Raw genomic sequence first — 26,275 nt, forward strand, 5'->3', positions numbered from 1 at the left:
GGGAGAAAAAGCAGGGTATGGTGTACTGAGAAGGAATGTCTTAATTATAAAAATCATCCCAGGCTCCAGACTCTGGGAGTGGCAGGGAGAAGCTGAAGGAAATGCTCCACTACTATTACTGAATGGGAATTACAGTCATCACAGGGAAGCTAGGCGGATCTGTTACTGACTATAGCTCATGAAATTTTAAATAAAGAGATCACATTCATTCTTGAGCGTCAGGCAGGCCAGTGGTAAGGTGCTCCTACTTTAAGTCTGATAGGCCCATGTTGGATTGCTGATTCTGTCACTTTAAAACATTACAAGCATTTGCTTTTGGAGCCAATCCTGAGCACATGCATCCTTGCAGAAAGACTCAAAAGAGGGAGACAAAACCCCGGAGGAAACCGTTTAGCTGTCTAATTGCTCGATTCTCTCAGATTTTGGAGGAAGATGAACAGCTCCTCCCAGTTTCCTTGTCCTCTGGGTACCTCACCTCAGGCAGAGGTGCAGGGGAGGGACTCACTTTTTGCCTTGAGAAGGAAGTTGATCTTTGGGCCAACCCCTGGGGTAACTAGAGACCTGGGCTCTCTGCCCCTTCAGTCTCACCATGTTGGAGTTTATATTGAAAGAGGGGATGCTCTGAATAAAGGCCAATGGTGTCCACGTGCAGAAGTCTACAGAAGGCCCTGGTGGAAGACTAAGACCCTTTGTGGATTCAGGAATTAACACCTTCCACCCCTATGTACAGCAATAGGAAACTGACTAGGTGTGTCATTTTGGTGGGGGAGTGGAAGTTGAACTGGGACACCTTCCTATGAAGCAGATCATATTGGCTACTGCTGGTAGCAGGATAGCTGACTACATGGACCATTGGGTCCAGCCTGGCATGGCAAGTTCTGCCTCTTTAATATTCCCCCAACATGCAGTAGAAAGGGAAAGGATCCAAGCACACTGAAACTATTGTTACATGCATTTACAACCAATCCATCTCTGCAGTCTCTGGGCACGCAAGGCCAGATTTTCAAGTGCGCTCAGCACTCAACGTGAATGTCATGTCAGTTGCGGAGCTCTATGAAAAGTCTGGCTCACTGAGGGCACATGTAGGGTGTATATCCAGGTGCATGGATCCATTTATGAACTCTAGCACAAGTCTGAGCAGCGGTTATCACAATCCAGGCATCCCCCATTGTCCCATTCTCAGAGTGCACTCCAGTTATCCAGATAGCTGTAGTGTGACTGTATGACCCATTGTTTTGACAGGGAAGAGTGGTGTGCTGGTGTTATGGGAGTTTTATCAACACAACCAGAGACTGTTTTTAGTATCCTCTGAATCAATACAGATCAGCAGCCTGCCATTATATTGGGGTTGTCACATGCAGTCTACTGAGGGCCTTATGAGAGAAGTGGATGGCGGTTCTAGGAGCAATTCTCCACCTACAGGGGACAGCGTTCTTATTTCCAAGTCTCTTCTCGTTCTCAAAACGGGAAGGGATTATCTCCACACCTCTAAACCCCAGAGCTCTACGAGTATCCCATACTGGTGACAGTCCCCTCACCCTTCCCTTTCTCCAGCATTTGGAAGGGGGCTGCCCCTTAAAATATCTCCACCTTGTGGAGAAGTGTATGTGCAGATATTGAAGACGTCTTGTCCGAGTGGATAGTGGTGAGGAAGAAGCTATGGGACTCATTCTCCTTTCACACCAGTGGGGGGGCGGAAATCAGGTAAACCTCCATTAAAGTCAACAGAGTTAAACTGGAGCAGATCTGAGGAGAATCCGACCCATACACAGTTTTGTCTTGAACAGGAATGGAGGATAATTTTTCCAGATGTCCTCCTCCCCCAGGTCCCCAGCCATGATAGCATCTCTTTCCTGTTTCAGAGTAGCAGCCGTGTTAGTCTGTATTCGCAAAAAGAACAGGAGTACTTGTGGCACCTTAGAGACTAACAAATTTATTAGAGCATAAGCATCGGGCTTTGTTACAAAAACACTGACCCAGGAACCTATCCTTGTAACAAAGCCCGATGCCAACTCTGTCCACATATCTATTCAAGTGACATCATCATAGGGCCTAATCACATCAGCCATACCATCAGGGGTTCGTTCATCTGCACATCTACCAATGTGGCAGGTGAAGGAAGGAGTCCCAGATCCCAGCAACAGTAGGTGTTTTGGTCCTGCTGATGGGATGCAAACATCTGAGTCTGAGGCGCAGACATCTTGTCCGGGCTTTGGCAGGATGAAGGAAAGCTTAGATTGGAGTCTAGTTAAAGTCCAAAGCTTTTGGCTTACTGTATCACCCTCTCGCCCTCATGGTTTTTATTTTCTCCCTTTCAGACTCCTCCAGGGGTAGCTGGTAATGTTGCTTTTATAGTGCTTGTCTGCGACCTGCAGTAGTTGCCATTTTATCCTTCACATGAAAAACAGGGAGCACTCTGCATCCCCTCCTCCCTCCTAGGTTTATTTTTTTCTGTTTCTCATCAGACTGCCATTGAATGCTGCAGTCATATGGCTCTTGAAACACACTAACTCAGCAGATCCTAAATAGGAAATCTGTATGCACCTGTTAATAGCAAGCGATCGAATAACACCCTGCCCTGCGCTCTGGCGATTTCTTCACTGGGGGCTGGGCCAGTGCAAAAGATACAATTTTCTGGTATGAAAATTGTGTTCCTTCTCACTTCTTACAGTTATTCTCTTCCCTCACCCTATCAGCCAGTGTAATCTAGACTGTTGCTGTATTAGTCTGGGGTTCCTCAGTATGTTAGTCTAAGGATGCTGTCCATGTAAAACACCATGAGATGTACTAGGTATGCCTAGGCAAATTCCACACACCCCTCTAGTCTGCTTCGAAACCCTTGTCAGAATATAATACTGCTTCCTGCCGAGTATAGCTAAGAATAACACATGCTTATTGCTAGGCAGTCAGAGTATGTGCTTTTCTCTTTAGTGACTGAACCATAAAACACCAGGTCAAAAAGAAAGCAGAACCAAGCCCCTGTTACCGGCATCACATAAAGGCTTTCTACACCAGCCCAGAGATGCAACACTTTAAGGACAAACCTGGGTGATTACAATCACCAGTGTGGCTCTAGTTTCATGGGGGGGAGGTGGTTTCTGCCCATCATCTTCATGATGGGACTGCTCTGCAACCTGCAAGTTTCAAAGACTGTCTTCAGCACCAAATAAATGTCCTCATGAGATCACACTTTCATGGTGATGTGATCACACAATTGCATTGTTTGCAGTAAGAGTCTAGAGGCAGCTAAATAAAATATCTGAACTTCAGAAGAGTTTACATAGACTTCAAAGGGTTGAGAGAAATTTCCACCACCTTCCACAGAACTCCAGCCCAAGACTTTCCAAGCTTATAAAGTGACAGAGCATCCAATGGAACAGCATATTAGACGCATTACATCATCAGAACAGAATCTCATTGGCTGATTATTTCTCAGGGGCCTGACAGGTTCTAGCATCAGTGAAAGCTGCTTTTCCAGATTAATCCTTCCATGGGTTTCTCATACTCCAGCAATTTTCAAGATATTGCAGTACTTTGATTTTGTTCCAGAGGAACAAAAGGGGAACAAGAAGACTTTTTATCAATACATTAGAAGCAAGAGGAAGACCAAAGACAGGGTAGGCCCACTGCTTAGTGAAGAGGGAGAAACAGTAACAGGAAACTTGGAAATGGCAGAGATGCTTAATGATTTCTTTGTTTCGGTCTTCACCGAGAAGTCTGAAGGAATGCCTAACATAGTGAATGCTAATGGGAAGGGGGTAGGTTTAGCAGATAAAATAAAAAAAGAACAAGTTAAAAATCACTTAGAAAAGTTAGATGCCTGCAAGTCACCAGGGCCTGATGAAATGCATCCTAGAATACTCAAGGAGCTAATAGAGGAGGTATCTGAGCCTCTAGCTATTATCTTTGGAAAATCATGGGAGACGGAAGAGATTCCAGAAGACTGGAAAAGGGCAAATATAGTGCCCATCTATAAAAAGGGAAATAAAAACAACCCAGGAAACTACAGACCAGTTAGTTTAACTTCTGTGCCAGGGAAGATAATGGAGCAAGTAATTAAGGAAATCATCTGCAAACACTTGGAAGGTGGTAAGGTGATAGGGAACAGCCAGCATGGATTTGTAAAGAACAAATCATGTCAAACCAATCTGATAGCTTTCTTTGATAGGATAACGAGTCTTGTGGATAAGGGAGAAGCTGTGGATGTGGTATACCTAGACTTTAGTAAGGCATTTGATACGGTCTCGCATGATATTCTTATCGACAAACTAGGCAAATACAATTTAGATGGGGCTACTATAAGGTGGGTGTATAACTGGCTGGATAACCGTACTCAGAGAGTTGTTATTAATGGTTCCCAATCCTGCTGGAAAGGCATAACGAGTGGGGTTCCGCAGGGGTCTGTTTTGGGACCGGCTCTGTTCAATATCTTCATTAACGACTTAGATATTGGCATAGAAAGTACGCTTATTACGTTTGCGGATGATACCAAACTGGGAGGGATTGCAACTGCTTTGGAGGACAGGGTCATAATTCAAAATGATCTGGACAAATTGGAGAAATGGTCTGAGTTAAACAGGATGAAGTTTAACAAAGACAAATGCAAAGTGCTCCACTTAGGAAGAAAAAATCAGTTTCACACATACAGAATGGGAAGAGACTGTCTAGGAAGGAGTACGGCAGAAAGGGATCTAGGGGTTATAGTGGACCACAAGCTAAATATGAGTCAACAGTGTGATGCTGTTGCAAAAAAAGCAAACATGATTCTGGGATGTATTAACAGGTGTGTTGTGAGCAAGACACGAGAAGTCATTCTTCCGCTCTACTCTGCTCTGGTTAGGCCTCAGCTGGAGTATTGTGTCCAGTTCTGGGCACCGCATTTCAAGAAAGATGTGGAGAAATTGGAAAGGGTCCAGAGAAGAGCAACAAGAATGATTAAAGGTCTTGAGAACATGACCTATGAAGGAAGGCTGAAAGAATTGGGTTTGTTTAGTTTGGAAAAGAGAAGACTGAGAGGGGACATGATAGCAGTTTTCAGGTATCTAAAAGGGTGTCATAAGGAGGAGGGAGAAAACTTGTTCACCTTAGCCTCTGAGGATAGAACAAGAAGCAATGGGCTTAAACTGCAGCAAGGGAGGTCTAGGTTGGACATTAGGAAAAAGTTCCTAACTGTCAGGGTGGTTAAACACTGGAATAAATTGCCTAGGGAGGTTGTGGAATCTCCATCTCTGGAGATATTTAAGAGTAGGTTAGATAAATGTCTATCAGGGATGGTCTAGACAGTATTTGGTCCTGCCATGCGGGCAGGGGACTGGACTCGATGACCTCTCGAGGTCCCTTCCAGTCCTAGAATCTATGAATCTATGAATAAACCTTCTGGAATTTTGTTGAATTTAGTGCTTGTAAAAGTCCTGGGGATTATGATCGCCATTTTCAAAAGTGACTGTTGATTTTTTATTTTTTTTTGAGTGCCCAACTTGAGACACCTTAAAAGGGCCTGAAAAATCAAGCTCCTTTTAAGGTGTGTCAAGTTGGGCACCCAGAAATCAGTAGTCATCTTTTGAAAATGTTAGCCTCAAGTTTGGCATATTTAGCAGCAGGGCATGTTTCCTCCCTCACCAGTTCAGTCCCTGGCTTTTCTGTGCAATCTCACCGTAAGGATGCTAATGAACACAGTTCATACTGATCAGAAACTACAAAAGTAATTTCACATTGGCCACTACATAACTCTGCCAGCACTGACCTGGGCTGGATTCAGACTGGCAACCTAAGGTCTTGGATATATATCCAATTAACATTCCCCTAGGCCAACTTGTATCTCCCAAGTGTCAAAACAAAGTATTAATAGAAGTAGTGCTACAGCCTGAAGACCTATAGGGATATTTCCAGTAGTTTACGAGGGACAGGCAGACCAAATCAAACAGGTCAAACTTGAGTGTCAAGACTTTGTTTTATAGTCTCTCTGTACTTCTCATTCTAGTAGAGGAGGAAACAGGAATCCTGACAAGTTAATAATAATCAGGGAAATCTGGCTGAATCTGGTCAGGGCTAGAAATATAAAAGGGAACCTGTTGGCAGACAGCCTTTTAAATAAGGCTGCAGAGGCAACCCTGGCAATTACAGGTTGGTAAGCCTAACTTCAATACTGGGCAAATTGGTTGAAACTATGGTAAAGAACAAAATCATTAGACATAGAAGAACACGATATGTTGGAGAAGAGAGAGACCGCTCTTGTAAAGGGAAATCATGCCTCACTAATCTATTAGAATTCTTCGCGAGTCAACAAACATGCGGACAAGGGTGTTCCAGTGGATATAGTGTACTTGGACTTTCAAAAACCCTTTGACGAGGTCCCTCACCAAAGGCTCTTAAGCATAGTAAGCAGTCATGAAATAAGAGGGAAGGTCCTCTCATAGATCAGTAACTGGTTAAAAGGTAGGAATAAATAGTCTGTTTTCAAAGTGGAGAGAGGTAAGTATCCTTGGGGATCCCGCTGTGAACTGGGACTTGTGCTGTTCAACGTATTGATAAATTATCTGGAAAAGGGGGTGAACAATAAGGTGGCAAAACCTGCAGATGATGCAAAATTATTCGATAGTCCAGTCCAAAGCTGACTGTGAAGAGTCACGAAGGGATCTCAATAAACTGGGTGATTGGGCAACAAAATGGCAGAAGAAATTCAATGTTGGTAATTGCAAAGTAATGCAAGTCGGGGAAAATAATCCCAACTATACATATAAAATGATGGGGTCTAAATTAACTGTTACCACTCAAGAAAGAGATCTTATAGTCGTCATGGATAGTTCTCTGAAAACATCCGCTCAATATGCAATGGCAGTCAAAAAAGCTAACAATGTTAGTAACCATTAGGGAAGGGATAGATAATAAGAGAAAATATAATGCCACAATATGACTCCATGGTATGACCACCCCTTGAATACTGCATACAGTTCTGGTTGCCCCATCTCAAAAACGATACATATTAGGATTAGAAAAAGTAACAATGAGGGGTATGGAACAGCTTCTATATGAGGAGAGATTAAAAAGACGGGGACTGCTCATCTTAGAAAAGATGTTACTAAGTGGGACTATGATGGAGGTCTATTAAACGGTGAATAGAATGGAGAAAGTGAATAGGGAGTGTTATTTACCCCTTCACATAATACGAGAACCAGGCGTCACCTGATGAAATTAATAGGTAGCAGGTTTAAAACAAACAGAAGGAAGAACTTCTTCATACAACACACAGTCAACCTGTGAAACTCATTGCTGGGGGTGTTATGAAGCCCAAAAGTGTAACTGGGTTAAAGAAAGAATTAGATGAGTTCCTGGAGGATAGGTCCATCAGTGGCTACTAGCCAAGATGGTCAGTGACACAACCCCATGCTCCGGGTGTCTCTAAACCTCTGACAGCCAGAAGCATCTGACACTGTCAGAAGACTGGATACTGGGCTAGATAGACCATTGGTCTGACCCACTGTGGACATTCTTATGTTTTATTTTTGCATTTGTGCAGCTGCTGGTCACTTCAGGAAAAGGGGGTTGGGTGGGAAGGAAGTTAGGGCTTTGTTCTCAGGGGTGGCATAACTACACAAGCAGTCCGAAGATGAACCAGGCATTCAGTGCTCCAACTGCTAAGCGAGGAAGGAGTATGGAATCCTGCTGGCAGTGCCTCCCCCCTTGTCCCGTGGAAGGGAGGTGGGGGAGATGCAATCAGACTAGTAGCTGCTTGTTAGAATCCCCTTCACAGCTGCAGTAATTCAGGCCCTCAAATTGGAGGCGCAGATAACTGAGGCTCTCCAAAAGTGAGGAGTCCTAAACCGCTCCTTTATCCATTTTGTTTAAGAGGAGCCCTGCATTAATTCCTCTCAAACCACTTTTATTCTTCTCTGATCCTTTCCCACCAGTTATGTCTGCCGTTGGGGACACTGCATGGGTCGTTTGTGTCCTTTCTGCTTTGTGAGGCTGCCAGCTGCTTAATGTAAAGCTCCCGTTGTTTTTAAGCTGTTGGTTTGTTTATTTCAAAACCTGCTGTGTATTCAGGCACCAGCTAAGCCTCCAGACTGGATCTGGGTGTCATCCACAATGGGGACAACCTCAGAATATGTACCAACACCCGCCCACTTTGGAGTTTTGGCCAGCAGAGAATGGTCCAGTGGGTGTTTTCAGACTGGATCTTCCATCTGTGCAGCTTGGATGATGATCTGTCCTGATTATAGAGGTTTGCAGCCAGCGCATTAGTCCTGCTGCTGCAGGCCATGTTCCTGGCTCCTCTTTGTTATGCATGCACTTCAGGGTATAAGCTTAAACTCTCCTCCTCTTCCTGCACTCCCCAAGAGGCAGGATGGAAAAAACCTGAGTGTGGAATCTGTCTGTGTTGGGAGCTAGGGAAGTATTTGGGGTGGGTGCTTTGTTCTTCCTTTCATGAGGAAGATGGATAATGTGCATCCCGCTCCCTTCATCCCTCCCCACAAACACGCTGTATGCACTGTTTTGATCTCTCCCTGCATGTTCTCTGATGCAGGATCCCTGGGAATGTTTCTGGGGCTTTGCTCACTGGCTTGTGCTGCTGCTGCATATGGAAGTCATTAGTGACCACTCAGCAGCAGCTCTGCTCTCAGGAAAGGGAAAAGAGAAGGAGGAGGGGCCAGACATGGGCTTTTCTATCCAATTCCACCACCAACAGCACACACGCACACACACACACACACACACACAAAGTGAGTGGCAAAACAGCCCCCCGTCCCCCGCCATGGAAGAACACGAATCAAAAATAACCCAGAGATGGAGACTTGGCTAATTCCACTGGGAAGCTCAACAAAAATAACATGTAAAAAGCAACAGAGGGTCCTGTGGCACCTTTAAGACTAACAGACTTCTGTTAGTCTTAAAGGTGCCACAGGACCCTCTGTTGCTTTTTACAGATTCAGACTAACACGGCTACCCCTCTGAAAAATAACATGGAGACTCTCCTTCCCTGTCTCTTCCTCTGTCTAAACTGGTACTGCTACCCCTCCCTTGTGTGTGAAGAGAGTTCCTGCTCCCTCTAGTGCCTTCCCTTTAGCTTTAAAGGAAACACTGCTGTTGCCCTCTTGCTCTTCCAAACAGGACTCCTCCTAGCCCAGTGCAATGGGGCTCTCTTCCTCCCTCTGTACATGAGGGAGTGCCTTCACCCCAGGGCCTCTTGGTTGTGCAGCTCCTCCACAATACTTATACAATACTCCACAAGTGGAGACGACTCCTCCCTTTCCTCTTTCCCGAACCGGGTCCCTCTAGTCTAGGCAACACTGTAGCAGTGGGCAAGGCAGGGTGTGCATCGCCATCCGCCACCTCGGGGTATTGCAGATGTCTAAAAGACTTAGACAAATGGTCCCTGGGAGCTGGTCCAGAGGACGGAGCGAGGACTGGCTAGAACTCCCTTTTTCCTTTGGGAGTAAATAAGTGTGGGCCCTGGCCAGGAATTCCCATGCCAGTGTGCCTCTGTTCTCGCCCAATTTTTAAAGGGCATCCCAAGGGGAAGGGGCGAGCACTCGGGCAGACAGGACTTGGAATGTGTCCCAGGCTTCCTGTGGAGAATGCCGTGGTGCTGGGGTTTTTTGGAAACATTGCCATGGCAACCCTGTGTGGAAGAGACTGTATTCCATTAGCTAAACAAGTTAAAGCTGCTGAGAGAGAGAGAGAATCAAAAGGAGGAGTGGGGGAGGGGAGCAGAGGACATTGACTGAGAGAGCGCATAGTATGTTGCACATTGTAGAGCTTGCTTGTGTGAGCAAGACCGAACTATTGGGTGGGGGAAGGAGGGTCCTCTAGTTCTAGGATCCCTTGGTGCATAAGTCACTCCACCAGGAATGTGCTGGCCCTGGTTTCTCTGTGCTTCATCAAGTCCAATTTAAAAAGTGATGCTTGTTCTTCTTCTTTTTTTTTTTTTTTTTTTTTTTTTTTTTTTTAAGTGAGCTTAGTGCAGACAAAAGATGCTGGATTGACTGACAGCCCTGCAGACCGGAATTGTCTGTTTAATCATAGACCAAGCACTGGCGTGGGTGTCCTCAAACAACTAGTATCATGCCTCAGATCTGACCTGGCGAGACAACCTTTTAAGGTGCATCTACACTGGAGCAGGAGGTGTAACTTCCAGCTCGAGTAGACATACCCATGCTAGCTCCGCTCAGGCTTGTGCACTAAAAATAGAAGTCTAGCTGCAGCAGCGTGAGCAGGGGGACAGGTTAGTAGCCCAGACTATAACACTGTCCAAGACCCCAGGTATTTACACAAGCAGCTACCTACCTCGCGCTGCCACAGCTACGCTTCTGTTTTCAGCGCTCTAACTTCTAGATCAGAGCTAGCACAGATGTATCTACCGGGGCTAGAAATTTCACCCCCAGCTTCATTGTAGATATGCTGTGCTTTCTGATAAGGGCGTAATAGTAGCTAAACTCACCCCCCCACACACACACCCTCTCCCCCCCAAAAAATCTTGCATATAGCACTGTCAAGAGCAAAGGACTTCTATCTCATTACCCATTTCCAGAGCCTTGTCCCAGTCTGTCCTGCCTTTTCATGTGGTTGCAGCCTTGGGTGGTCTCTGTGGCTTGAAACTAGCTTGTTCCCTGCACGCACCAAGCACTGTTTGTCCTGTGTCTCATGTCGTGCAGCTGTTTGCCTGAAGAGGCCTTTGCAAGCATCTGAAAATCCTCACCAGATGGTGGGGGCATAGAAAAGAGCAGACAACGTGTTTGTGTTGTCCCCTCATGTAAGGTTAGGAGGAGTCCTATGTTCAAACATAAGAAGAGAGAGTCATGCCTGTCATTCTGCCCCTCCTGGGGAGATGCAGATCTCTTCCTTCTGACATAAGTGTATCGCAAAGCTGAATCCAGTAGAGACTGCACTGACAGCAAGAAGTACAGCATTCTGGGCCTATACAGCACCCACCACTAGGGGGGAGGAAAGGGAGATAACTTGTCCAGAACAACATCTGGAATGACTTCCTCTCAGACATTCCTCAGATACCAGGGTATGTCTCGCCACATCTGCCCCAGGAATCTTACAGGAGCTCAGTCCAGGAGAGCCACATCAGGCCCACTTTTTGGTTCTGTACTCTTTTCTCCCATAGAGTCTAGAGTCTGAATTTCTCAGTATCATTTCTGCAGCTGAGAAGAGAAACTAGGGCTGTGTGGCTTTGATTCCCTAAGTAGTGCAAGCAAACTATTATATGGATAATGTTGGTTTTGGGTTCCTATTCTGTTCTGCAGTCTCTCCACCACCACCCAGCCTCCTTTCAGAGAGGAAATCCTGCTGGTATCCTAATCAGTCTAGGTTCTTTGCACTGTCCTAATTGCTATATTGTCTGAGAACTATGCCCTAAGATCCTAGGCTACTGCTAGCAACGGCCAGAATAATGCCTAGAAGCGGAGGGTAGAGAATCGGTTGAAATTGCAAACAACAATGAGCTATTTGCTGGCTATTGTTACTAATGCAGCTCTGGCTTCTCACAGGGTTATATTCTTCAATTGAAAAAAATGCTCTGGGCACTGGGATTCTGTTTGTTCTAAACATCTCTAATCAGAATCTTTAATTAAAAAAACAAAAACAAAGTAAGGAACTAATATTTTTTGTTAATCATGGAAAAGGCGGAACCCATGCTGAGAAATTAAATGTGAAAGGCAGACAAAACCATTATCTAAATGTAGCTTACACTGAACGGTAACTATTGGTATTGCAGTACTGTATAGCGCTATAAAGGTGCGTGGGGCTTTATACAACTTCCAATAGGATACAAACCCTGTTATGAAGAGTTCACGACCTGAAACCGGAAAGGCAAAACATGAGAACCTAGTCTCTGCCATATCTGAATGGGGAGACTAGAATAAATATGGGAAGGGGACCTGAAAGTAATGGGAGTTGCCCTGGTAGAACAGGGGTGTTCTGCCTAATCTGAAGTGTGCTGCTCAAAATGTACATGTGTTTCACGCTCCCAGAGGCCAGGGTTAAATGTGTCCACTTTATTGCTATTGTCTGCCAGGATAGGTACACTGTTAATGTGTCAGCCCTTTCCTTTGGAAAGGCTGCTCATTCCAGGTCAGGCTGCCGAGCACAATGCAAAGGGAATTCTCTTGACTGCATAGCCCCTGGTATGGAGAGAGGGCCACCCTTTCTCCCCCAGCCCCTTTGAGATGGGCTTCAGAGCCTCAGATTGGGCTTGAGGAAAATATGCAAGGACACCCCTCCCCCAAGTGACTCAGTGGCTTGATTCTTGAACTTTTGGCACTGCCTTTCCCTCAGGAAAGCTGCTAACTTGGTCACTGTGGAGTCTCCAGTGTACAAGAGCGTATTGTCTGATGGTTTTTTTTTTTTTTGGTTTAAATAAACTGTAGAGAAGCATCCCACTCTGTTGGCTTCCAGTAGCTTCCATTGCTCTGGCTCTCATAAAGGCCATTTGTTTGTGTCTTAGAAAGAAACTGGCTTGAGTCCCAAAAGCCTTTCAGCCTTTGTGTCGCTTTCGGAGTGCAGTCCAGCCATCCCGATGCTTTCCCCGCTAGGCTATCCGCCCTCACTTCTCCTGAGGAACAACTTCCATCCTCTGGACTTCAGTTAGGAAACTCCAAGTAGGACGTGGGGTCTGTTGTACTGAAAATCCAGCTTCTCCGGCGCCTGGATTTTCTCCCCTACCACGAATTGATACAGAGCTTGGAAGTGGGGCTGCATCCAATTCCAGATTCCTTTCCAGTGGGCTAGAATCCAGTTCGGGTATTTCTTTTTTCAGGGACTGGGCCTAGAGTACATTACAGGCAGACTCTGGCATCTTGTTCAGATTCTCCTTTTCATTCAAGGCAATAATCAGCATGCTAAAGGGAACTTCCTATGCTGGCCGCAACTTCATTATCTACAGACAGCTCATTAGGGAGAGTGGCAGAGAAAGCAGGGGTTCTGTCCCTGCTGTGTCTGCCCATGCTTCTGGGTAGGACTGAGAGTACTGAGAAGCAGCCACACAACAAGCTTCTTCTGGCAGAGACCCAGGAGTTTGGCCTGGCCAGTCCTTAAATCTCTGAGTGCAAAAAAAATAAATTTCTCCCTCATGCTCCCACTGAAAATGGGAGAATTCTCCTCCTGGCTTTGCATCTGCATTCTGTCCCAAACAGAGCTGAGCAAGTTTAATGGATTTTTTGTTTTGTTTGTTTGGGGACAGAACTGATTCTGAAACATGTGGCGGGTGCGGGGAGGAATCCAGTTTGTTTCAAGCCAAAACAGTTTGTTTGTTTGTTTTTGTTTTTTCCCAAAAAATTTTTGTCATACAAAAATCCTGAAAAACATAATTTCAAATTGACTGAAATGTTTGACAACTCAAAGCCAAATTTTTAAGTGGGTTTTTTGTTTGTTTGTTTGTTTTTCATGTTTTGATTTGGCCATGTTCGGGTTCGTTTCACCCTTATATTTTTAAAATTGGCCAAATTTTGAAATGCCATTTCTGGAGAAAATGTGTCAAAATGCAGCATGTTGACTTTTAAAAGAAGTAGGGTTTTCCCCTCGGCCAAAACTATTAATTGAATTTATGGTGACCAGATAGCAGCTGTGGAAAAAACGGGACAAGGGGTGGGGAGTAATAGGTGCCTATATAAGAAAAAGTCCCCAAAAACGGGACTGTCCCTTTAAAAATGGGACATCTGGTCACCCTAATTGAATTCAACACAAACTTGTGAAAAGTTGCAGAGCACCAAAAATTGCATTCTTTTGACAAAAACAAATCTATTAATCAAAAAAAGTGCTCCGTTCTAGTCCTGAATGACACACTGCTTTGACCACAGTCCAGTGTAAACTAAAGACAAACCTCCCCCAGTTATTCCCTCCCAACACCCCCCACAACACTTACTAGGATTTTTGTTAATGGGAGAGTTACCCTCTTCCCTTCCTTCTCCCCTCATTGACCCATCTTCCTCCTCTAATCCTCCTTTATTTCCAATTCGCTTAATATAAGGATTTAGCGGATTTAGCGGAGTTTGTCTCCACAAATGCATGGTGTTCTAACATCGCCTACAGCACAAGCTGCTCCCCCACTTTTTCCACGAAGGGGGATACAAGGTCTTTCTCTACCCTCCCTCCCCTCATTGAAGTTTTGACTCTGAGGGCAGCGAGACAGGATTTAGCGAGATCCGTTACAGAAAGGAATTTCTCCAATCAGCTTGTCTGTCTTTAAAAACTTTCCCTCTGTCCCTTCGGTTAGTCCAGTTCAATAATACCTGAATTGTCAAAGCGCATGCAGAGAGATGAGGGGGAGTCCAGAGCCCTCCACTTTGTCACAGGTAGTTAGTCTGCCATGTGTAACTTTATCCCCTGTGTCCATTTGTCATGATAGCTCTCTTCTCCTGATTTAATGGTAGTCTGTCATCAATCTGTGTCTGTGGAGATGTATGCTGGCCTCCTGCCAATCTTCATCTGACAAGATTGTGTTAATGCCTTCCCATCACTTCTTGCCCCTCTGTGCCTCCTCCCCATGCACACACCAAAACACTACTTCCCCATCTCATTGGCCTCCTACCAATCTGCCTTTGCATCAGTCGTTCACCACTTGACCTTTGGCAGCTGAGCTGATGTTTGAATTGGAACAAACTCTCAGGCTTGCAAAATTCTAACTATTGGCCCTTCCCCGTGGCCCCAAATCTTCCCTTCCATGGTTTACAACTGCAACAAGCGTCCTTGCCACCAGGCGTTGCTCTTGCCCCTTCCTGACTCCTGCTTCAGTTGACAAGTCTCTGTGACCCACCTAGTTTTTCTGTGTCCCCCGTGTTTGAGTGTAAAGCAGACTGTCACCAGGGTTGGCAGCCTGGAAGCGCTTCAGGGGAAACACACCAAGTGTTCCTGGTTGTGGGGGAATGGAGTAGTTCTCAATGGGATCTGCGTGACCGCTCCAACCAGCCTGAGAGTGGATGGATGCAGAGGTACTCAGGTGTGGAGGAAAGAGGATGGAGGGGATACTGAAAGTGTTGTTTCTATTGCAGTAGCATGTAAAGCCCCGGTCATGGACTGGGATCCCATTGTGCAAGGTGCTGTATAAATACAGTCCCTACATCAAAGAACTTAAAAGCCCCATCCTTAAAGAACTACAAAGCTGACACTATAGGAGTGAGCACTGTGGATTCTGATGGTAACCAGAATACTTGACGCTCACAGGTTGTGGTTTGGAAGAGTGCAGAAAGTAAGTTGGCTTCCTCCCACATTAATTACTTTGTCTTTCAGTGACCGTTACCAGTCCATTGCCATGAGGAAGTCAGAGTCACTGACTGCAAATCCCATTGGGTTTCATGGAGTGGAACTTCCTTCTGGGCCAGACTGCCTCAGTGCAACCCTTGTTGCCTTTGTTTCCCTTGCAGCTGGTTTCCTCCAATTGCTGGTGGCTGTACATAGCAACATCTGTTACATAAATGCAACATTAACAATGAGACATTAAACACTCCTAAAGTTAGCAGAGTCCAAACATTCAGGCTGTTCCCACAGTATTATCTCTGCCATAGAATGATAGAAATGTAAGACTGCAAGGGGCCCCAAGAGGTCATCTAGTCCAGAGGTTCTCAAACTGGTGTGTGTGGAATGTATTTGGGGGGAGGGGAGAGGAAATGTACTGCGCACATTCAGAGCTGGGTGGCCGGAGAGCAGCGGCTGCTGGTCAGGCACCCAGCTCTGAAGGCAGTATCATCGCCAGCAGCAGTGGAGAATTAAGGATGGTGTGGTATTGCCACCCTTACTCAGTGCTGCTACTGGCAGGCAGCGCTGTCTTCAGAGCTGAGCACCCGGCCAGCTGCCACCACTCTACCTTTAGAGCTGGCCAGCCAGAGAGCGGTGGCTGCTGGCTGGGCACCCAAGGGTGTGTGTGTGTGTCTGTGTGTAAACTACTACAGATACAAACTGGAGGGGGAGTCTTGATCAAATAAGTTTGAGAACCACTGATCTAGTCCATATCCACTGTGATGAGGCAGGACCAAGTATACCTAGACCATCCGTGACAGGTGTTTGTCTAACCTGTTCTTAAACCTCCAGTGACAGGGATTCTATAGCCTACCTCAGAAATATATTCCAGTATTTAACTATCCTTATCCTTAAAAAGCTTTTTCCTAATTCCTAACCTAAATCTCCCTTGCTGCTGATTAAGCAGATTACTTGTCCTACCTTCAGTGGACATAGCGAACATTAATCATCCTCCTCCTCATAACAGCCCTTAACATGTTTGAAGACCATCGTCAGGTCCCCCTTCAGTCGTCGTCTGGTTTTGGGTTTTTTTCCCCAAGACTAAACATGCCCTGTTTCGTTAACCTTTTCTCATAGTTTAGGTTTCCTAAACTTTTTATCATTTTCGTTGCTCTCCTCTGAACTCTCTCCAATTTATCCATGTCTTAAAGTGTGACACCCAGAACTGGACACAGTGCTCCAGCTGAGGCCTCACCAATGCTGAATAAAGCAGGACAATTGTCTCCTGTGTCTTACATATGACATTCCTGTTAATATACCCCAGAATATAAGCATTTTTTGCAACTGCATCACATTGTGGATTCATTTAGTTTGTGATCCACTGTAACCCCCAGATCCTTTTCAGCTGTACTACCGCCTAGACAGTTATTCCCTATTTTATAGGTGTGCATTTGATTTTTTTTTCCTTCCTAAATGAAGTATTTTGCATTGGTCTTTATTTAATTTCATCTTGTTGATTTCAGACCAATTCTCTGTATTTCTCAAGGTTGTTTTAATTCTAATCATTTCCTCCAAAGTGCTTGCAAGCCCTCCCAGATTGGTACAATCAGCAGATTTTATAAGCATACTCTCCACTCCATTATCCAAGTCATTAATTAAAATATTTAATAGTACCAGACCAGGACAGACCTCTGAGAGTCCCCACTAGGTACATCCTCCCAGTGAATCATTGATAACTACTCTTTGAGTAGGATTTTCAACCAGTTGTGCATCCACCTTTATAGTAATTTCATTTAGACACCATTTTTCCTAGTTTGAGAATGTCCTGTGGGACTATCTCAAAAGCATTACTAAAATCAAGATGTATCATGTGTATTGCTTCCCCACTATCCACTAGGCCAGTAACCCTGTCAAAGAAGGAAATTAAGTTGGTGTGGGATGACTTGTTCTTGACAAAGCCATGCTGGTGGCTGAGTTTTACTGAACCACATGACTTACTGAAGCATAGTTTAGTTACTGCTCTATATTGCATAGTTGCTGCTGATTCATTTAAGTAACGTCTTAGGGTACCTAGAGCTTGGGATATCCACCTCTTTTGTTCTCAAAAATCCAAAGTGAAATAAACAAATACTGCACCGAGGGTTGGATTTTTCCAAAGTGTTCCACACTGACCTAATGTTACTCCCATTGAAGTCAATGGTAGACTTTTTAGTAGGAACAGAGCTAAGCCAATGATGTGCACTTCTGAAAAACCCACTCTTAAAACCAAACAATACATTTTAAGGTTTACAAGGATAAAAGGAATCTAAACCACTACATTGTGGGAGCTACCTTCGCTTCTAAAATCTTGTTACTTTTGAGTGCTCGAGTTCCCAACCTCAGCATTGCACTGCCTTGTTATTTGGAGGGGTAACTGTTTGCTTGTTTGATTTTGTTTGCATGTTTTGCCTTTGATTTCACTGACTTTGAATTTTCTTTTCTTTTCCTTTTTTTAAATAAAGACTGACTTGGCTTGAGGTGCTTACAGAGATCATGGGCTTCTTCAATCTTAGATTGATTGATTTATTTATTTAAATAAAACCAGTTTGAAATTACTAGCTTCAGGCACTTTTGGATTCTGAGGTGTGTGTTCACACACGCTTCATTTTCACACTCAAATGATCAAATAGACATTGGCTCAAACTGAGAGATCAGCTATGGGCATTTTCATCTGAAAAAGAAATCTGTCTGAGGCAATAATATGCAACTTCTTAATTTTTGTAAAGGATGGGTATTAGGAGTGGCTTGAAGCAGATATTGGAACTCAACCTTAACTAGCAGTTGCTAACATTTATGTTCTATTATATTTTTATTATGTCTGTTGAATTTTAGTATGGTGTTTTGTTTTGTTTTGTTTTTAAAGTAAAGTATTCATAAGAGTGAATGGCGCCCCAGCTATAGTACTTTCTCTACACGTCTCTGCTCATATAGCACAATCTTGACTTGCAGCACCTCCTGCTATGCTTCTCCTGGGCCATAGTTATCCAAACTTGTAATTAGTTTTTCAGAGTGCTAATATCTAGTTAAATGCTAGAATGTTTCTGGTGAAGACTCTTCACTAACATGTTTGCCCTACCCGTGTCTCTCTCCTTTTGCAGGGATCTACATCCTGATTGCTGTTGGTGCAGTGATGATGTTTGTGGGGTTCCTGGGATGCTACGGTGCTATCCAGGAGTCCCAGTGCCTTCTGGGAACGGTAAGAGACACAAATGCTTGAACACTACATGGTATCAGGCAGATCTCTTAACAGATCTAAAATTTTGTTTGCGGGAAGTAGTGGGAGTCGTTTAAAACTGGACTGAATGGAGTACTGGAGAGCAGCATGTAGGGGAAGAATGTTACATTGGCCACTGGATAAGACTAGCTCTCTCCCATCTTTAATAGCCTATGATGATGATGGGAGCTAATCTTTCGGACACTGACTAAAGCAGGGATCTCAAACTCCCGGCCCACGGGCCATCTGCGGCCCGAGAACCTCCCCACTGCATCCCGCGGAGGAGAGACGCATGCAGACACGCTGCCAGCTGCAGGTGCCGCCTCCCCCCCCCTCGCCCCTGCAGCTCTCATTGGCTGGGGGAGAGGAAAAGAGAGATCCTCACTAGTCGCCAGGCAGAGTCAGCCATGGAGGCAGCATCATTAGTTGCCGGGCAGAGTCAGCCATGGAGGCAGGGTCACTTTTTTCCACAATGAATATAAACAAGTCAAAATACCGAACACAACTATCTGATGAACACCTTGCTGCAATCCTGAAGGTTTCAACTGCTCAGTCACTGAAGCCAAACATCAACAAACTGACAGAACTGAAGTGTTGTCAGGTGTCTGGCAAACACTAAAAACTCTGACAGGTGAAGAATTGTATAAACAGTTTTATTATTTCTAAGAAATTTGAAATAAAAAATACAATATAAACATTTTCTTCGCTGAACACCATGTTCAGTGACATTGGCCCGCTGGGAGGATTTGAGGACTGGCACTGGCCTTAAGGTAAATTGAGTTTGAGACCCCTGGACTAAAGGTATAAATAGCTTCAGTGTTCTCGGAGGATGAGTGTAGTCTCCCTGGGTACCACTCTTTCTCTACCGCCCCCTGCTCTTTTGGAAGTGAGATTCCCTGTGAGTGTCAGAAGAGGAGCAGTCTCCCTTGCTTTCCAGCCAGCTCTGGAGTTTGCACTGTGCAGTTCTGGACTGTCAGAAACTTTGTGCTGCTAATGAACGTCACCAGCATCTTGCTGATTCCTGGTCTCAGGAAGGGGGCAGGAGCCACCAGTAGGATGGGAGGGTGTAGGAAGCAGGACACACTGATATTCATTCCAGCAGTCACAGGGAAATGAGGCCAGTTGGGACTCGCTGCATTTATTTGTCCCACTCTGAACACAATGCCTCCAAGCAGCCACAGAGACCCCCCCACTTCTTTCTTACCTAGTGTCCCCTACAAACCGCCCAAACCCTGGAAATCAGTTTCTGCCTCAAGTGGATAACCCAGTTCCTTAAAGGTTAACTGGCTGTGCTGTGGCCCTGAGTAGGTGTTTGGCTAAAGCTTCCTAGAGCACCACAGTGAGGCCTTTGTGGTAAATGCTGGGAAATTTGTTATTCAAGCAAGCAAGCATTATCAGCGTGATCCAACAGTTCAGGATTCTGGGCAGGTTCTGTCCTATTAACATTTGCACAAACTCCAAGCCCACACAATGCTGTTGTAACCTTGACCTCCACCATATCTCTTCCTCTCTATTAACCATGGAATTCCAGTAGGGACTACTCAGCACCTAAAACTGGGCTAGGTGCTTTAGATATGTGGTAAACAGTTGCCAGTTCCTCCGTTTATACGGGCCAGTATATATCTATCAACAGGGGAACCTGCATAATGGAGCCCTGGTAAACTAAACCATTGGAGAGTGAAGATGATTGTGCTGCTTGTAAAGAGAGGGAATGTTAGCCAATCTTAGTGTTCAGAGTGGGAAGTAAGTCTGGATTAATCATATGTCCAGCTTCCTGAGTTTTCAAAATAGACTATTCCATGATATTTCCAGCTTGTTCTTGTGACGTTTTGGTACTTTCAAAATCCAGAACTACAGAGCCATAAAAGTTTGAAAAATAAGAGGTGAATGAGGGAATTATCGATTTCTGAACTTTCTTTGACTCTTGAAAGTTTTGGTCTGAGCTTTGGGTGGAAGTTCATGTATGCATTGAATCCCAGTGCTGTAAAGGACTCTGGCTGGAGAAGTTCCAGCGCTCCAGTGTGTTCATGGACTGCCTGTAATTAAGACACATTGCAATGGTACATCCTGTGTATTCTGGGAAAGAAATCTATCCTTATGAGCCAGCTTCCTGCTGCCATCTCTTTGTGTATGTCCTTAAAGAAAACACAGCACCCCAAAAGCCTCTACTTGTGGGGGAGTTTATTTGTTTAAAATTAGTCCTAGGCTGGGTTGTAATCTTAGACTAGACTCCAGTCTGCTTGGCTTTCCAAGGGAAAATGTTTCACAGCCCTCTCCAGTTAGGGGATTGAGCACCCCATTGGGACTCAGATCCAGGAATAGAACTCAGGTTTCCCGCCACCAGCCTGATGGGTGATCTTAGGCAAGTCATTTCTGTTCCCTGTGCCTCAGTTTCCCATTTATAAAAGGGTGATGATGATCCTGATCTCCTTTGTAGAACGTTTTGAGCTCTCCTCATGAAAAGTGCTATCTAAGAGCTAGATATAATTACTAATAACAATCGAAGGTGAGAGGAACCAAGTGGCAAATATGGCAGGGGTTGTCTGAGTGAGATCCTGAGGACCTTGGAAATACCAGGTTATAGACTTTCTGTCAGCAAATTCTTGTAAAACCAGGGAACTACAGTAATTGAATACCCTGCCTCCCTTTGAAGTCTGGAAGGAGATTTAATGGGCAGATGACAGAATATATGTGAGACCTCATAGTGAAACTGACTGCTACGGCTGAGATTAGCAGTGCTGACTGCATCCCTCCCTCCCTCCCACTTTTGCTTGCCAAGGGAAGGCTGGAGGCACCTTGTGAATGACACCTGATAAGCTGTGGTTACATGAGGAAACTGATGCTACTGTGCACTGAGGCATGGAGCTTTCAAGGCAAAGTGTTTTAACCCACCAGGTATTTATTTCCCCTCTGTGACCTCGCTCCCCGTGTGGCTGAGGATAATGGGTGTTCATAGGAAAATGTTCATCACACAGGAGTAATTCAAGGCAGTCAATGGCATTTAAATTGTCCGCAAAAGCCAGATTGGAGACAGAGGCGCTAAAGACTAGGAACATGGAAGTGATCTATTGAGAATACGTTCTAATGCCACAAACGCTATTCTCACTATGTGGCTGGTAGGAGGAAGGTTTTCCTCCCCTAGCACACCTTGAAAGTTCTGTGCTGCTGCCATCTCCACGAATGTAACTTTGGGGAGCGTAGGAAGATGCATAAGGAAATGACTATATCAGTGGAGACTCAGGAAGAGAATAACACAAAGAGAAGGTGTTGGTACTAAATGCGCACACCATATGCATCGTGAGCTTTGCTTCTAGGGATGCTGGATCGCTTTTTGGACGGCAAGAAATAAATCACTCCTTGTTTTGCAGTCCTGTGACCTTCAAAAGATTTCAGGGGCTCCTGTTAATGGAAGGGCAAGCTTTCTAGCTGGACCCTGGGAATGTGGCTTTTGCTATAAGGGAAAATGTAGTAAGGCTCTCGGTTCTGGAAAAGGGTAAGGAATAGACTCTGTGAATTCCATATTACTGGGGAGCACTTTAAGTCAAGGCACTGAGCCTTGATAGCATGTGCCTGAATGGAGCTTTTTTGCTCATGTTTTCAGTATGAGTCGTCACGCAGCACTGACCAAACTCCCTAAATCCTGCTCCTGCTTGCACTAGGCTCTGTGTGAAATCTGGCCTGGGTTCTCTGTGGGAGGAAGCGCCTTTGGAAGTACCAAGTGCCTGGTCAGGAATCTGGAGGAGGTATCTCAGAACATTACCTTTATATAGGAAGAGTTTCATAACTGACTTGCAAAAATGATTAAAAGTGCAGCTTTCCAAAGACATGTAAATAAACACCTTTTTCTCACCAGAGGATACCAACTGCAAGAGTGAAACCTAGTGTCCAGTCTGGGAATTACAGCAGCCTTGCCCCAGTTGTTTGGATTAAGTTACAATTGAAACCGCAGTCACTGGCTACAAATGCCTAAAGTTTTCTCTTGTCAAGAGCGCCACTTCTACTGCTTGTAATCCCTTTCGTTTTACATGTTGGAGTCTAGGCTCTGACATTCCAGATCAGAGGCCACAAAAACAGAATAATTTTGTTACAAGTACAGTTTAAAAACTCCTTTTTCCTGACCGCCTAGGATCATTGTGCATGTGTGTGAGTGAGTGAAACTGGGAAAGAAATCCCAATTGCCAATAATATGGTGCTCCCTTTTTTATGATGTATTCTTTCATCTGCACATCCACCTCTTCCCTTTCAGCTTTCAAGAAGTTGGCTGCCAGACAACTAGGACATCAGCCTTTCCCAGCAGCGAGTTGGTCTAGGGAATGGTGTAGCAGCACTGGCTTTGGGAAATGCTCAGAGGACTCTCCACGCCATGCTAGCCCCACAGGAATGGAGTAGGAACACTTAGATGGCACTTGACTTGGACCAGTGTGATTTAGCTTCTCTTTCTTCTTTCATTAGTCTCCCAAAGCCAGAATAGAAAATTAATCCTCAAGTTCTCCTGGAAACCCAAAGGTCTGTCCCTCGCGGTGGTGGAACAGGAGTCACCAGGGAGACATTATGCTCAAAAGGGCTTATACGATCTTTGAATGCATAAACAGAGGAATCTCGAGTCGGAGTAGATGGGTTTTTATGTCTGTGTTTGGCACTGGTGCAACCGCTGCTGGAATATTGTGTCCAGTTCTATTGTCAAAAATTGAAGAAGGATGTTGCTAAATTGGAGAGAGCTCAGAGAAGAGCCATGAGAATGATTAAAGGATTAGAAAACGTGCCTTTAGGCTCCAGGAGCCTAATCTATCACTATTTATCTTAACAAAGAGAAGGTTAAAGGGTGACTTGATTACAGTCTCTAAATACCTGCATGGGAAACAAATCTTTGATAATGGGCTCTTCAGTCAGACACAGAAAGGTACAACATGATTCAATGGCTGGAACTTGAAGTGAGACGAAATTCAGACTGGAAATAAGTCATACGTTTACCGAGGGTCAGGGTGGATTCTCCACCACGGGCAATTTTTAAATCAAGTCTGGATGTCTTTCTAAAAGACGTGTTCTAGGAATTATTTTGGGGAAGTTCTAAGGGCTGTGTTGTGCAGGTCAGACTAGAATCTAGTCTGTGCAGCCCGCGGAGGGTGAGTAGGCAAGCGGCGGGGTGGAGCAAGCCAACGGCCGGCCGGCGGGTGGGCAGGGTGGTGAAGAGGCCAGTGGTAGGCTGGGGAGTGAGGGTGAGCCAGCAGCAGGGGGCGGGGGCAGCGGCAGAAGGTAAGAGGCCAGCGGCGGGCAGGCAGGTGAGCTGGTGGCGGACGGGCGGGTGAGCCGGCGGCGGGGGAGGGGGGGTGAGTAGGCAAGCAGGGGGTGGGGGTGGGGGGATCACAATCTGAGTGGGCGGGCAGTGGCGGGGGGGCAGGTGAGCCGGCGGCGGGGGAGGGAGGGCTGAGGAAGCGAACGGGCGGCGGGGGGTGAGTAGGCGAGCCGGGGAGAGCGGGCGGGCAGTGGCGGGGGGGCTTTATACTGGGGGGGGGGGGGTGAGGAGGCAAGCGGCGAGTTGGTGGCTGACCTGTTCTACTGATCTTGTATCTCATAAAAATTGGTCCTTTTTGCTGCTTTTCTCTGGGCTGGGGGTTGTCCCAATGCTGCAAAGAGGGCGTTCCCAAAGGAAGGTGCTTGCTTCTAACCCCCGAGGCCCTCAGTATGTCTGCTCTTCTCTAGTCAGCCCACCTGACCAGTTTGATTGTCCTTGGTCTGGCTCCCAGCCCCTCTCCAAGGGTTGCAGCTGTCTTGGAGGTGTCTGCCTTCCTCATTCACACCTCATTCATTCAACAGGGCAATTGATTACAAAGTGGGGGGAAGATCTTATTCTACTTCTAGCAAAAAGACATTTTTCTTTTACCTTAATTATACTACCTTAGGGGCCCGCTATAACATATTACCAAGGTTCAATACAAAGTCATATAAAAGTTATACAAAAATGCATAATGCAGAGATTTATCTACAACTGCATTGATTGACTGCTGTGTGCAGTAATATAGTGACCCCTGGGTCTTTGAATGAGGCTTTATATTTGGGGGGGGGGCAAGCGGCGAGTTGGAGGTGGGGGCTGTGTTTCGGGGGGGCTGGGCAGCGCTGGGGGGGGGTGTTTCGGTGGGGCCGGGGGGTTTCGGCCCTCAGCTGTTTTCTTTGGAGTAATATGGCCCTCGCCGCTTTATGAGTTGTGCGGGCCTGGACTAGATGATCACAGTGGGTCCCTTCTGGCATTGGAATCTATTAATCTTGTAGAGGGAGGTTCTGGCTTGGCAGGAGTGGAGTATTCGGGTTAAGTGCTAATCGGGTGAGGCTGTGAGAAACATGTGTGTTGATATTTATGCAAAAAACTGCAGTAGCTTTGCAGGGCTGCAGCTACCAAGAGAAACCTCCATAAATCACAGCCTGACGCACTGCTGCTCCTCAGCGGCTAGTACATGCTGTTATCCCCACGCTGGCAAAGCTAGAATGGCTTGTGTCAAAGCAGGAAGCTCGCACAACGTGCCCTGTAAGCCCAGGAAGATTCTTTTTTTTCCCATAGAGCCCCCCTTCTCTTGTTCTGATTGACGAACAGGTCTCTGATAATCTCTCCCCAACCCAAACCAGCCTGAATGGTTCCCAGAGTGGAATTGCTCAAGGGTCTCTCCCGGTACCATGCATGTAGAATGTTTTTGCCACAGAATCCTTGAGCCATTGAAGCCATGTTGCTATCCCTATCAGTTGAACCATATTTTTTCCCTGGTGGAACAATTCTGCCCCATTCTTCATCAAGTGGAACTGTGAGCTGCCCTTCCCAAAGCCCCTTTCTCTGCCCTGTAGTCAAGCCTCTTAATGTTCCTCTCTTAATCTGTCTTCACAGTTCTTCACTTGCCTGGTGATCCTGTTTGCTTGTGAAGTGGCTGCTGGAATCTGGGGATTCGTCAATAAAGACCTGGTAAGAAAAATATCTCTGAAACCCTTGTTCCTATGCGATCATGCGGTTGTGCAAGAGTCTGCTATGGTTCGGTCCCAGCTGGTGGAAAGATCCTCTTGTGCTTGAGGCATCAGACTGAGACTCAGGAGATACGGGTTCAGTTCCTGGTTCTACCACAGACTCACTATGTGATCTTGGGTAAGTCACTTAACCTTTCTGTGCCTCACTCCCCCTTCCTCCCCCCCCCCACCCCCCCCAATGTACAGTGCCTAGAAGAATGGGGCCCTGATCTCCGCTTGATTCTCTAGGTGCTACTGCAATACAAATAACACTAGTGGACCCTTGCATAGTGTTTTGGAGTGTAATGTGGGTGTGCATAGATATATGCTGGGGGGGGGGGGAAATAGAGCAAACCTGGCTGCATAGCACAAAGGGAATCTCTGGACTCTCACAGCACCAAACCCCAGTGGGTATTCTTGCTCAGGGACCAGGTTACATTGTAAGAAGGGATCTCTTGCAAATTACTGTTCCTCGAAAGTGCAGTGTACATGCTGTGAATTTTCATCATGCCAGGAGCAGATTGCTACTGCCTTAGATTCCGTGCATGCACAAGATATAGAGACCGTATACAGGCCAGGCACTGTGTACTGGTCACTCACACATGAGGTGGGAATGATGGACCTACTCCCTGCCAAGCCTATGTGGACTTTTCAGCCTGAAATCTCAGTATTCAATGTCTAACCCTTGGAGCTTCAGGATGAGTATGTGTGTTCTGAGGAGCCTGAAATGAAGGACATGACCTGAGTAAACTTTCTTTTCGCCTCCCCACAGAAGCACCACTTCCCTTTCTGCTCTCTTCCCCCGCCCCTCCTTGAAGACACACACAGCAGCTGCCTTGTGCTGATACCCACCTACCAGGCACC

General features: G+C 45.7%; 1 protein-coding gene across 2 annotated transcripts in view; it reads left to right on the top strand.

Moving 5' to 3' along the window:
- CD81 (CD81 molecule) overlaps positions 1-26,275 on the top strand; it is a 99,252-nt gene that overhangs the window by 65,042 nt on the left and 7,935 nt on the right. For both annotated transcript variants that reach the window (XM_065402753.1, XM_065402750.1), the window contains 2 exons: positions 18,312-18,409; positions 25,299-25,373. In XM_065402753.1, the coding sequence (XP_065258825.1) occupies positions 18,312-18,409; positions 25,299-25,373 (173 nt within the window). The remainder of the gene's footprint in view (positions 1-18,311; positions 18,410-25,298; positions 25,374-26,275) is intronic.

The sequence above is a fragment of the Emys orbicularis genome, chromosome 4 (assembly GCF_028017835.1).
Source record: "Emys orbicularis isolate rEmyOrb1 chromosome 4, rEmyOrb1.hap1, whole genome shotgun sequence".
Taxonomy (NCBI): domain Eukaryota; kingdom Metazoa; phylum Chordata; order Testudines; family Emydidae; genus Emys; species Emys orbicularis.